The sequence below is a fragment of the Aspergillus versicolor genome (genome assembly GCF_001890125.1).
Source record: "Aspergillus versicolor CBS 583.65 unplaced genomic scaffold ASPVEscaffold_7, whole genome shotgun sequence".
Lineage (NCBI taxonomy): Eukaryota > Fungi > Ascomycota > Eurotiomycetes > Eurotiales > Aspergillaceae > Aspergillus > Aspergillus versicolor.
The window spans coordinates 1,270,146-1,282,589 of record NW_024467530.1 but is presented as its reverse complement, the minus strand read 5'-3'; the positions used below and the strand labels follow the sequence as shown (position 1 = coordinate 1,282,589).

Below are 12,444 nucleotides of genomic sequence, written 5' to 3'. Positions count from 1 at the left end.
GCCCGACCGGAGTCCGAGCCATGCCATCCATCGTGTTTCGTATTTCGTATCCAGTCGACGATCAAACGGGTGGTTAGTGGCTCCACCGGCTCTAAAACCCCCGGATCTAACCGTGTTGGGTTAATGCTTGGGTTTGTGCAAGCCATGCCCAGATAACTGCGTCTGTCAGCATTTCATAACGCGTTCCAGCTTCCGGTCCAATATGATCGCTGGATCACTGCGAGACGGCTACCTGGCGTCGTCTTGGTATTCATCTAGATATTCGACAAATTTAACGAGCGCTGGCAATGGACAGGTTTGACGAAGCTGACGTGAGGTGGGAGCTGAGATTGCATATTGGACATTCCCCGCATCGCTAAGAGAAGTCTGTCCAATCAAACAGACGCCTGTAAGCGAACAACCTAAATAACTTGATGGCGAGTTGGCGACTGTACGCGAAATTTACCCGACTCCAGCTGGATACGGTGTAGGAGGAGAGTTCATGCACTTGTTGCAATTCAGAAAGTTTCTTAGATAAATCGGGCGGGCCCACCAGAAACACATGAGAAACACTGCCTGTGACATGACTGAGATTGTTCTTGTCGCACGAATGCTTTCCACCACTACATCTAAATTTCCAACCTAGGTCCATGATAATGTTTCCTCGCGTACGCAAACCAATTCGCTACCCCGATCACAAGCATGACAACCAGTACGACTGAGGCGTAATCTTTTCCGAATTTGATTAGCTCTTTTGACCCAAGGAATGGTTTGATCGCAGTATATATGGAAGATGGCACAAGGGATAAAACTCACTCATATTGCCGCCAGTGACTGGAAGCTCAGCAGGGAAGCAGAAGAAGACAGTCAATATGACTGCCCAAATAATGCAGACCACATTTGAGATGTATCCCACCACATTTGGCACCTTGAATGGCCGGTTCGATGGGAGATAGTCGGTTGATCGACGACGAAGGATCAGGAGGGCAGCAGGGATAGCGAACGATATTTGCGCGACGACCACGGTTGTGTTGATGAATGAGTTGAAGGCTGGAACGTTAGGCTAATGTTTGACCTGACGTAAGAGGAGGAATATACCTGTTGACGAGCATACGTAGATGATCCCGACAAGAAAGACGAGGACGCCATTGAGAACGAGAGCGTATATTGGAACCCCAAGGGAAGAATGTACAGATGATATCTTTCGAGAGAAGAAGAGGGCATCGTCGCGCGCGAAAGACCAGGTAAGCCGGGACGCTGTTTGGTGGACGGCGTTGATTGCGACACAGGAGATAATGAATAGGGAGGCCATGAACACTGTTGCGGCCGCAGGCGAGTGCGTGGCCTTTTCCCAGATGAAATAAATAGGGAACCTGCGTGGAACATTAGATCAGATCTGGGTTTATGCTATTAATAGGACTCACCCAGTTGAGGTGGACAACGACTCCCCGACGTTGCGGTTGCTGTAAATGATACCGATAGAGAAGGGAAATGCAGTCAAGAACCCTACAAGGACAGTAACCAGCACTGCCTTGGGTACAACTCGCTCCGGATCAAGACATTCTTCTGCCAGATGAAGGGTTGCGTCGAGACCGGATAGCATGAATTGTGGTGTTGTGAGGCCTGTCAAAAATGATATACCGTCCGGCCAGCCACCAGACCCGTTGACAAATGTACCCCAGATCTCTCGTGAGTCGACCTGCACGCCAGACCGAGCTGGGCACGTAATTGTAATAACGACAAAGGTTAAGATGGAAAGGAGAACTAGATATTGTTAGAGGGACCAAGTGGATGGGGAGCAGTCACATACATCCAACGTTGTACACCCAGAGAGTCTTGTTGGTCAGGAACGAATTGTAAAGAACGATCACTATATTGAATAACTGATAGACAAGGAAGTAATGCCATGTCTGCGGCTGGTATTCCGGTCGCCAGCGAATTATTATTGCCATGAGTACGTTTGTCGAAGACAAACTAATCGAAGCACCCAGACAAATCCACGAGAATATCGCCGCGAGGCCGCTGAAGTATGATAGCCCGCGACTCCAACGCCGGGAGGCTAATATTGAAGTGAAATGGTATTGTCCCCCAGCGGTAGGGTAAACACTGGCCAGTTCGGCCAGAGTCACACCTGTGCAGAGCATGGCAAAGGTGACGAGGATGATACCATAGAGCAGAGACACGGCACCCCCTGACTGAATAGCGATGGCGAAACTAGCAGCGATAGCCACCCAGCTGTTTGAAATATTGTATCCAACAGCGATGATGCTCAAAATATTGAACTTGCGCTTCATGGGCATGTCTAGCTGGCCCGCGATGCCAACCTCGCCCTTTGCCAGTTCGGCATCGGGAATGGGAGCAGCATCATGGTCGGCTTTGGATGTTGAGCATTTGGATTCCTGAACGGTATCCATAATTTTGATGCTCTTTCCGGATCTCAAGGCGACGAAGAGATACAGGATTACCCGCGGTGAGGGCTATGGTTCCGCATTGACAGAACCCCACCCAGGCTGAAGAAACCTGGGGCCGCTGGATATTAAAACCAGAAGCAAAGAATAAAGCTAAGCTTCGGAAATAGCCAAAGTGGTTACATAATGATTGGCGTTCCTTGTAAGTTATGCTGATAGAGAGATACAGCTCGATAGGTGATATCGGAAAGGCCCTTGAATTCCGAGCCCGTCCCCATAGCCCTATCTCAAATCAAGCAAGTGTTATCGGACGCCAGCACCGCACGGATTCATTTATAGCGGAAATTGGCCCGTAATGCTTGTTCTTTTCGGCTGAAGATCGACCTGATAGTGCGGGGAACAGCACAAGGCCCTTTGACAATGGTCTGGAGGCAAGAGAGCGGATTGCGGGGGCGGCAACTGCGGAGTGAATCCGCGCCTGGTGAGATATAGGTTTAGGCATCCTTATTCAAGGTTGGAACCGCCTATTTGCTGATTTGTTGGTGAATTGGGATATTGTGGGGAGGTTCAAGGGCGTTCCAAGGTTGACCGAGGTGAGGAAATTGTCGAGTTGATGCTCTCTTGGTAGTTCCATTTCCTCAACACCTGAGCCTGGACTCTGATCTTGCACTTCTAGTCTTGGTGCAAAAAGTATTCGTCCCTGCTCATGATGAAGCTTGTATTCGGGTTCAATGCGTAAATAGTCCATGTTGTCGTTTTAGACCAGAGGCGTTTGCTGAATTGGTCATCGAACGGCACTCAAGGAGCCTCAGAACACTAGGGCCAAATGTTCGTTAATGTGAGGCGTTTCGGCACTGAAGTGTCAACGATTGGGGTGACCTGACAATGGGGCCGTTGTTATTGGAAATATACTCGACGCTGAGAATGAGATCAAGTGGTGGACTCTGGATGCAAGGGACATGAACGAGGTAGAAAGATGGACCTGGAAGAGAGCACGCAATTTCGGCGCTAAACCAAACTCCATATCTCATCCATCCGTCCACGTATCTGATAAATAAAACCGCGCTTCTTTGTAATTTGGAATCCGCAACATGACGGCTAAAGATACAGCTTCTTTCCAAAACCTCCTTCAAGCCAAAGAATGGTTCGGCTTCGATCTGGACGACACACTCCACGAGTTCCGCAAATCATCCGCCGCCGCATCACTTAGTGTATTCAATAAAATCCACAACGACTACTCCGTCCCCATTTCAGCCCTTCAATCATCATACAATGCAATTCTCGCTTCAAAGACAGCGGGAGCCTTCTCCGACGGTAAATCATCAACCGAGTACCGGAGAGAGAGATTCACCGCGCTACTGCAGAGCCAGGGAATCCATATTCCCGGCCTAGAGGAATACATGGACTCTATTTTGGAATTGTATAAGATGTCTCTTGCTACTTCGCTGACTTTGAAACACGGTGCTTTGGACTTACTTGCGAAGCTGAAGGAGCTCGGGAAGAGGGTTATTGTCATCACTGAGGGTCCACGGGATGCGCAGGAATGGACAATCGAGCAACTTGGGCTGAAGACGTTTGTAGATGTTCTTGTTACGTCGAATGAACTGGGGTCCTCGAAGACGGATGGGCTGTTTCGAGAGGTATTGCGGCGGCAGCGAATTCGGGCTGACGAGATGGTTTATATTGGGGATAATGAAGTTCGAGATGTCTTATCGGCGCGGGAAGAAAGGATCTTGGCTGTTCATTTTGATGAGAAGTCTACGATATCCATCGATTTTGCGGGTTCTTTTCCGAAGGTGAATAGTTTAGTTGAGTTGTACTCTATGCTTGGAACATCTTGATGGGTGCGGTTTTGCGATTTGTAAAACATCAAAAGGTGCCTAGATACCGATAGAGGCGATCCAATACTAGCCATTTATCTTTTCGTGCCTGGTGTATGAACGAGTTTTAGAGATGCTATTCAAGGCACTGGAATCACCAATATCATCTGCTCTATTACTGACAGCCTCATCTAGGTGCAGTTAGTGGATTGGTCTCGGTTATCGGTAGATGTGCATTGAATAGGTAGCGGTCATAAAGAAAGTATACAGTCCCCCAATATCCATGCGCGGCGTTAGAAAGTACAAACCAAAGACAAAGCGACGCGAGAAAGGGATAACAGTCGTAGTAAAAAGCAAAAGCATTTTCAACCAAAGTATCCCAGTGCAGAGTTATTATGGCCACCGTAAATCTAGAAAAGTTGGATCCTAGATTTTCCATTCCATTCCTCGAGATCATAACAACGGAGCCGGTTTTCCATGCATGCGCATAGCGTATATAAAGACAGAACAACGCTGTAGGGATATCAGAAACATCGCATCCAGCTCCGAGCAATCCGTCAGCGTATAGATAGCAGCTAGCTTGGAATGGTGTGGCGGAACGGTATCTTCTTATTTGTATCGTATCGATCGTTTTAACACATTTCGCAGCATTCAATGCAGTCAAAGCAACATTCGCAGGTTTCCTCACAGAGGAAGCAGCAGCACAGGGTTGCAAGACTAGAGGGGTAAAAAATATGTTAGCGATAAAGGCTACGACTACAAGCAGGCGCAACAAGGCAAGAGAATTAAAGCTTACCAAGCTCCGAGACAGCCGCGATCCTTCTTCTGTTTGGGGGGCTGCTGCTGATACACCATCTGTTGCTGTGCGCAGAAAATACCGTCAGCTATGTCCACCCGACTTCTCTGTTTCGGGGTTACCGTACCGGTGGTGGTCCTTGGGGATAGGGCTGTTGAGGATATGGCTGCTGAGGATAACCTTGTGGAGGGTAGTAAGGCTGTTGGGGCTGTTGATAGTGACCCTGCGGGGGGTAGCCGCCGCCGTGGTATCTAAACCAGAAAGGGTCAGTCAGCTTTGTTGCGAAAAAAAAGACTAAGGAGCTGCCGTTGAATGCTGCAAAGAACGCTCACGATCGGAAATCGAGGGTTGGCAGCGACAGTGGGTTCTTTCTAGTTCCCACTTTGAAGCTCGTGCGATCGCGTAACAACGATAAGATGCGAGCGGAGCTGGAGAAAGGGGACTGCTTACCCTCCCGGAGGACCCTGATTGTAAAACTCGTTGGCGGCCATGGTTGCGCGAACGAACGGAGTGGTCGTGTGAAGCGTGAAAAGCTGTCTGAGGAATGTCAGTCGGTGCGCAAAAGCTGATTCGGGATCGACAGAGGATGAGAAAGCGAAGATGACGACGGCGAAGCCCAAGAACGCTTCTCGACCTCTGGGGCGAGCAACAAGGGCCAATAATCAGAGGGAGGAGCCTGTACCCAAGAAAATGCCAAGTTTTAGAACCAACGCAGGGCAAAGCGATCAGAGGGGTTGCCGAAGAGAAATAGGGAGAGATGAAGGCAAAGGCCGAAAAATTGGGCGCGATCAGGAGGTATTAATAACAAGCCTTCGGTATTCTCTTCTGGTTCGCTGTCACCTTCAATTCACTAGGAGGCAATCCAGGGTTCCTTCAAGTTCCTCCTGAAAGCCGTTCTTCCGCCCACGAGCTGATCACTGGACTAGTAATACCAATACGCCTGGGCCTCGTGCAGCCTATCACGTGGTATTTATGCAGATTACTAATTATTCAAACATAACTAACTAACTGCTCTTGTTTTCTCGCTGGACAAAGCCACTGTTGGCTTTAGGAACATCCAGTCGAAGTTGACTAGCTATAGGGCTAGCTTCGTTATTAACATTCCAATTCTGCCGTACTGTGTCAAATATCTCATCAGCAGTGCTTTGCAGGGCGCTGTAGACGCAACCCAGGGCGCCCGCCTGAGGCCGGTCCCTACTCCAACTCTTCTATACTCGGAAAAAAGTTGATCATAGAGGAAGGAAGTTGAGATTGAATTACGTTGTATAAAACAAGTGTAATAATTACAATCAATACGGTGACATCGCTGGTACAGTCTCGGCTCAGCCACAACATTCCGGCCCAGCCAGCCCAGTCAGCCCTACTAGTATATTCGTCCAGCTCAATTGGGGCTGTGCACTGCCACCAGCCATGCACGTCAATTATATAAACTGATTTGACGGTTTTAGATTGGCTGCTCAAAGCACCGTTGCCCGACTGCTTGCGTGGCCCAAAGAGTCGAAGTGGTGAGAGACGAGCCAACAGGAGCCTTTTCTGCTAGGCACCATGAAACCAGTTGGCGCTAAGAGTTCCTGGTTCAGTGCAAGACTGATGTCCGTCATAGGGATGCAGTTTTCTTTTCCCATTTGCCATAGCAGCAAAATCACCGACTCCGATGGCTCGCTTCTCACCCTTCATCTATCGTTTCCTGCGCACTTAGTAACAAGGATAATACAGGAGGAGCCTGAAGGTAGCAGAGAAGTAGTGGATAATGGAAGTTACCGCCAAAGACCCTAAAGGTGAAACTTTGGGAAACTAGCTCATCTTGCTTCCCACTCTTGGAGCGACCAAGGTGACGTGGTTGTTCTCAGGCATGTCTGCCGAATCACTATATTCAGGATAGTTGTCTCGTAGACTGTTCCGCTGCTCATCATCACACATTATGTCGTATCCCTCCTCGAGGATTACGAAGTCGTGAAAGCCGACCTGTAGGTCCTCAATGAGGTGAAAAGGGAAAAAAAAGAAGTTCGAAAAAAGAGTAGCGGGTCAAAAGGCAGAAAAGAATATCAAGAGAAAGAGAGAATTAAAATGAGAAAAGAGATGGTAAAACGAGCCCCAATAAAAGGGAACAAAATAAGAAAGAAAAAAGGTAAAGAGAAGAAAAAAAAAAGAAATCAAAATAGCCCAAAATGTGCAAGCAAAAAGTTCAAGCAAAAAGCTCAGAATGTATGTAAAATGTATACAAGAATAGCAGCCCCCCAAGTCATCAAAAATGTTCAAAGACTGTAAGTAAATCACACGTACGAACTGATCTCGGGAGTCAGATGCTGGGACTCGAGATAACAGGTATTGTCGAACGACGGATATGAACTCGTAGCGAAGCTGGCGAAGGTATCATAACCGTTCAGGCCGGCTGATTCTATCCCTTGCAGGGATAAATCTTCGGCGGTGACAACCGACTCAAAGGAGGAACCGTCTAGCGAGTTCATCGGTGAGGTTACCATGTCATCAGCTTTTTGATCTTGGTCAATAGTGATGTTCTGAGCATTCTCAAAGACAACTTCTTCTCTCTGGACCATCCAGTGTTTCAACACGTCCATGGAAGGGTGAGTACCACCTCCTTTTCCGCCACGCTTTTCACTGTCTTTACCGCGTCCACCGCGACCGCGTTGGCATGGGTTGAAGTGCGTACGACGAAGGTGGGCAGCAGCATTGTAGTTGGCGCCGTACCTCTTTCCATTCCGACAAGCCTTGCAGTTTGCAAGGAATTTCTTGTCAGGGGAAATATCGATACACACCCACACTTTACGAACCATGGCATGAACGCGCTCAATGTGGCGACGGAGCTCGTGCTCTCCGTGGAAACCATCGGGCTGGTCATTGCACAAAGTACAATATGTTTTTTGCCGTGGAGGTCGCTGGACAGAAGCTTTGGGAATAGCTGCAACCTCTTTTGAGGTGCCGTCAGATGATGAAATGCGAATCATCTTGGGCTCTGTCGCTCTAGGCGGGGAAACACTCTGAGACTCTGTTTTTGGAGCGATAGGCCTTGCGCTGTGAACAATTTGTTCTTGGGTTCTCCGCGCGGCCCTGGATGGCGCTGTACTTGATGTAGCATCGCCTTCTCCGGACATAGAGAGTTTCATTTCTGTGGGGGTAGAGGGGGGGATAATGGGCATTGAAGATGTAGAAGGGGCAGAGCAGGAATAGGGCATGGATATTGATGGATCTACTAGGCCGAATTGGCTCTGGCTGTCCATATGGGGTGTTGGAGTGATATTGGTGTTGGAGAAGGGTATATTGAGAGGTGGATTGGAGGAGGGCAAGGAGGATGGGAAGAAGGGATAATCTGGCTCAATACTTGGACCTGAAGAGTCGAAACGCATCATTCCCATATTCCCGCACAAGGACTCTGTTGTCGTGCTGCGGCTCATTTCGACAGCTCCCAGAGTAGACTGGGCAGGTGCCACAGTCAGGGAGTTCTCGCCGCCCATATGGCCTTGGGGGACCTGGATGGGCAAAGAGTTCCGTTGTTGTGATCCAACTTGAACGGGATTCGTTGGAAATGCCAAAGTATTTGGGGACGCGCTTGTCTGGTCCTCGAACTCGCCCAAATATTGCTTGGTGTATTCGGATGGCGAGTACTCGTTAACGTTCTGGAGGCGCCGTTGGTGTCCAGGAAGATGTCGGTAATGGCCCATGGACGTCGTCGAATGTTGGTACGACACGGGGACCTGTTGACTCTGCGAGCGAACCATAGCTGATGGTCGGGGCGCGGATCCAGAACCGGAGGAGTGGGGCAAGTGGTCCGCCTGCGATGTTGTTCTCGATAGTTGCCAAGTCGTTTCCGGTGCCGCCGGGGAGGACGCATGGGAGAGATCACGTTTCAGCTCAACGTTCTCTGGGAGATCCGGAGTCTGCCAATTGTCAATCCAGGGACTGCTGGCGCGAGAGTAGAGAGGGAAGAAATGAGGGAGGTAGCGCAGTAGGAACAATTATGGGTGGGGACGAGACGTGCAGAAAAGGCGGGACGGGAGGAGAAGGCCAGAGTAGATCACGTACGGTGACTCGCCGTTTCGTCGGAGGAAGTCCAGAACCAGGTAGTGTCCGAGGAGTATCCTGTCGTGTCCGTTTCCCAGATTTCTCAGATGAGATGTCTTGGCCAAGGATGTTGGAACCCGCTACTGGTCGGTATGCGGGTGTGGTCGGTGGAACAGTCGTTGGCGGCAAGAACTGACTCAAGCGCTGACTCCATAGTTGTAGGCGCTCAGATTCCGGAAGATGGGAGTGTTGGTCCAAAAAAGCGTCCCGATACCCAGATATGGCCCGCGTAAAGAGGTCGTCGTCGTCGACCATGTTGACAGGCATGCTGGGATGTTCTCCTGGGTTGTCGTCTCTTTGGGTGGAAGAGCTGCTGTCAGTGCGAGAGACTATTGGGACTGGGAATAGGGTCTGAGAGCCTGAATCAGTATATATTTGTTACGGAAGTCTCTAACTGAGGCGGGCGTTGCAGATTTCAACAGCGCAAGAGACGAGGGTGGGGAGACAGACTGTGTGAGAGAGAGAGGCAGATAGAGGCAACAGAGATAAAGACCCGATAAGATAGAGGTGAGAGTATGAGGGAGGAGGGAAGAGGTGGTACGAGAGTGGCAGTGAACAGGGGGGGCGAGGAGGAGATTCAAATAAGAGGCTGAGAGATGGAACGCAAAGATGTAACAGAGGGAGGAAATAATATTAGAACAGGACTGGAGACGATTGGAATGAAGATGGGGATGATCGAGGGAGGAAGAGGGAACGCGAGATAGATATCATGGGCGCAGAAAGCACTACGGCCAAATCTAGGTTAGTCCAGACAGTCGACGGCGTCAGAATGCAAACGCAATGAACCAGGACAAAAAAGGTACAGTTTGAGCCTGAAAACTTGGGTGTGATGTGCGCAGAGGTACGAGCCTACGAGGCTACGAGCAGACGAGCAGTTCATGGAATCGCAAAGCTGGCGGGATTGGATGACGTGAAAGAGGTCTGGACCCAGGAGCCCGAAAGGATGGGCAGGCCGGTTGCTGGAACAGGCAAAAAAGAAATAATTGAGATCCCATTTGGCGATGGACAGATGGGACTTTTCGCGATGATCGGAGCGCTAGCTGAGGCGCCAAAAACAGCCTGGGGCAAAGGCGGCCAGGACCAAAAGCTCAGAAAGGAGCGGCGGGCGACCAGAAGAGAAGGGAAGGGGACAGTGACCGCTGACGAGTTAACTATAGCGGGTTACAACGGGACTGGCTCTCTTCGCCCTTAAAGTGAGGCGCCCAAACGGATCGCGCGAAAAACACCCCGACCACCCGCTGCAGATGCTGCGCTGCCCGGCTCAGTCATCTGAAGACTCTCAGACTCCCTCGTTTGATCGCGCTGCTGCTCGTGTCGTTTCATTCGACAACGTATGCTGCTGTTCTTTGGGGTGGGCTGCTGCTCAGCCATGGGGCGCCAACCGCGGGATTTGGCCGTGCTTCGAGAGAAAGACCAAGGCCTTGCGATGTATGCCAGCCCAAGAACAGCCCGTGTGAGTGGTGCTCAACTGACCGTCTCTGCCAGCTTACAGACCACTCGGGTTGGATGCAAATCTCCCCCCTCGACTCGCCGGGCGCCACGTTGTTCTGGGCTACACCCGTTCGGGTCCTGTTTTACCCATCACGCCGAGAACAGCAAAGTACCTGTTCGCCCAACACCCTCCATTACGATTTGACGATGGGCTATACTTCCTGGGGTTTCGCGGTTCAGTCGGTTATCGTGCTGCAGAGAACGAGCCAGCCGAAGCCCATCTCATCGATGATTGTTCGGTTGTCGCCTGAATGCAGTTTGCTCGCGACAAACGGGCATTTCTGGCAAATTTGCACGCAGAATTCTCTTTTCTGGAAAACCGTGCATGAGGAGAAACTCCGAAGAGGTCACCTCAAAGATCTCCGCCCGTTGGAACGCTGCGGGTACCGGACGGAAGGTTTCCAAGGTTCAGTCACTCTCGATTCAGGTCCCGAACGCCGCGTAGTTTCCAGAGTACGTAGAGTAAAACGCATGTTCCAAGTTCTATCACTAACCTTCCCATTACGGAGCACTTTCCCCCCCTTTGAGGGATCTGCACCCGTGCTCGAGTCCCTCAAGTTCATCAATAATGGAAACTTCGAAGTTCGAACCCGTGTACACCGTAGATTAGGTGGTGTGGACCGTCGGGAAAGGATCGGAGATTGGCCTCACGTGGGTACAGTCACGTGAGACCCGTTGTGCTTGCTTGAAACACCGAATTCTACCAGACTCCCACTCTCCCAGCGGCCCACATGGGATCCCAAATTACATCTTCATTCCATCCCCGGGGCATGGCCGGAAGACGTTCGGAAGACGGCACCGTTATTAGCCTCCAGTCTTTAGACTTTATCGAATAATCGAAACTCATCAATCTTGGTGCTAGCGGATTCTTGTGTCGATCAGCTCATGTGACTAAATGGGACCCTGACTAATCGACAGCGACTGTCGGCGAAACACCGGCAGCGCCAATTGTCGTCATATATTGTCGACTCCCTGTCAGATCTATTAGAGGCTTGGTGTGCTGTCAGCACAACATGATATAGGGGCCATCAGTTTCCTAGGCGCTACGTCAGCAAGCACATCCGGACATGGACTTTTGACACAATGCGTGTACCCTATGGATAGGACTGTATGAAGGTGTTAAGTCAACACGTCAGCGCTGCGTGTATCAGGATGCCTCGAAATTCCTGCACCGGATGCCGGTGAGTAGAGTCCTTCTGCATAAATACCGTTGCTAAGATAGGGCAAAGAAGCCGGAAGGTGAGGTGCGTCCTTTCAGAGACGGGCAGTAAGTGTAAACGAAGCCAGGCTCGCAACCTGATCTGCTCGTATGTCCAACCCACGACTGTTTCCAGCTGCCAGAGAAGCAGTAGGGATCACGCTCCTCGGGGCTCTACTACTTCAGACCGCGACACGAACACTCATCTGGGGGCTTCAGCTATCAAGCAGCAATTCAGGTCTTGATGTTGGCACTGGCACGCCCTCTGAACTGCTACGTGAAGCAGAACTAACACGAACATTACTACTACTGTATTTTCAAAATTTCAGCGATGTCCATTTCATGTTTGACCAAACTATATTTCTACGCCGCTATGTGCTTGGAGCTATTCCCAAAGTGCTACTCTTCGCCATGATGGCCTTGGGTATTCGGTGGGTGGTCATATATATAGTTCCTGATAGTGTACTAGAATAACTAATTTGCAGATATTCCTATGCGCCTTTTCAAAGTGTTCGTATGCGTCCACACTGGGGTGAACCCTTATATCATCAAGCCCGGTAACTGTTGAAAGAGGATTTTGATCACCCTGTCCTATGCCCCGGTTATACTGCGAGGAAGAATTTGATATAATAAAGAATACGGCCATGGCCTCTCCCCGCCTCCAGTCAATTC

General features: G+C 50.1%; 4 protein-coding genes across 4 annotated transcripts; 2 read left to right on the top strand and 2 right to left on the bottom strand.

Annotated features, from left to right (window-relative positions):
• Positions 1-319: 319 nt before the first annotated feature.
• Positions 320-2,644, bottom strand: ASPVEDRAFT_783812 (putative choline transport protein). Its single transcript, XM_040816540.1, has 5 exons — positions 1,790-2,644; positions 1,404-1,743; positions 1,078-1,352; positions 796-1,029; positions 320-709 (listed from the first exon to the last, which is right to left on the bottom strand). Exons 1-5 carry the CDS (start codon positions 2,391-2,393, stop codon positions 609-611), a joined length of 1,554 nt encoding a protein of 517 aa, XP_040670126.1. The 5' UTR covers positions 2,394-2,644; the 3' UTR covers positions 320-608.
• Positions 2,645-3,301: 657 nt separating this feature from the next.
• Positions 3,302-4,381, top strand: ASPVEDRAFT_43843 (HAD family hydrolase). The gene has a single exon (XM_040812916.1). It carries the CDS (start codon positions 3,479-3,481, stop codon positions 4,226-4,228), a length of 750 nt encoding a protein of 249 aa, XP_040670125.1. The 5' UTR covers positions 3,302-3,478; the 3' UTR covers positions 4,229-4,381.
• Positions 4,382-7,276: 2,895 nt separating this feature from the next.
• Positions 7,277-9,338, bottom strand: ASPVEDRAFT_136294 (uncharacterized protein; the record flags this gene model as incomplete). Its single annotated transcript, XM_040807278.1, has 2 exons — positions 7,277-8,899; positions 9,045-9,338. 2 exons carry the CDS (start codon positions 9,336-9,338, stop codon positions 7,277-7,279), a joined length of 1,917 nt encoding a protein of 638 aa, XP_040670124.1.
• Positions 9,339-10,404: 1,066 nt separating this feature from the next.
• On the top strand, positions 10,405-11,539 carry ASPVEDRAFT_783502 (uncharacterized protein). Its single transcript, XM_040816529.1, has 2 exons — positions 10,405-10,511; positions 10,569-11,539. Exon 2 carries the CDS (start codon positions 10,590-10,592, stop codon positions 11,241-11,243), a length of 654 nt encoding a protein of 217 aa, XP_040670123.1. The 5' UTR covers positions 10,405-10,511; positions 10,569-10,589; the 3' UTR covers positions 11,244-11,539.
• Positions 11,540-12,444: the final 905 nt, after the last annotated feature.

Excerpts from the sequence above, each read along its gene's own strand:
- ASPVEDRAFT_783812 (XM_040816540.1), bottom strand. The coding sequence starts at position 2,393 with ATGGATACCGTTCAGGAATCCAAATGCTCAACATCCAAAGCCGACCAT. Across the intron at positions 1,744-1,789 it reads CTGGGTGTACAACGTTGGAT|TTCTCCTTTCCATCTTAACC; the intron begins GTATGTGACTGC and ends AACAATATCTAG. Across the intron at positions 1,353-1,403 it reads TCGTTGTCCACCTCAACTGG|GTTCCCTATTTATTTCATCT; the intron begins GTGAGTCCTATT and ends TGTTCCACGCAG.
- ASPVEDRAFT_43843 (XM_040812916.1), top strand. The coding sequence starts at position 3,479 with ATGACGGCTAAAGATACAGCTTCTTTCCAAAACCTCCTTCAAGCCAAA.
- ASPVEDRAFT_783502 (XM_040816529.1), top strand. The coding sequence starts at position 10,590 with ATGCAAATCTCCCCCCTCGACTCGCCGGGCGCCACGTTGTTCTGGGCT.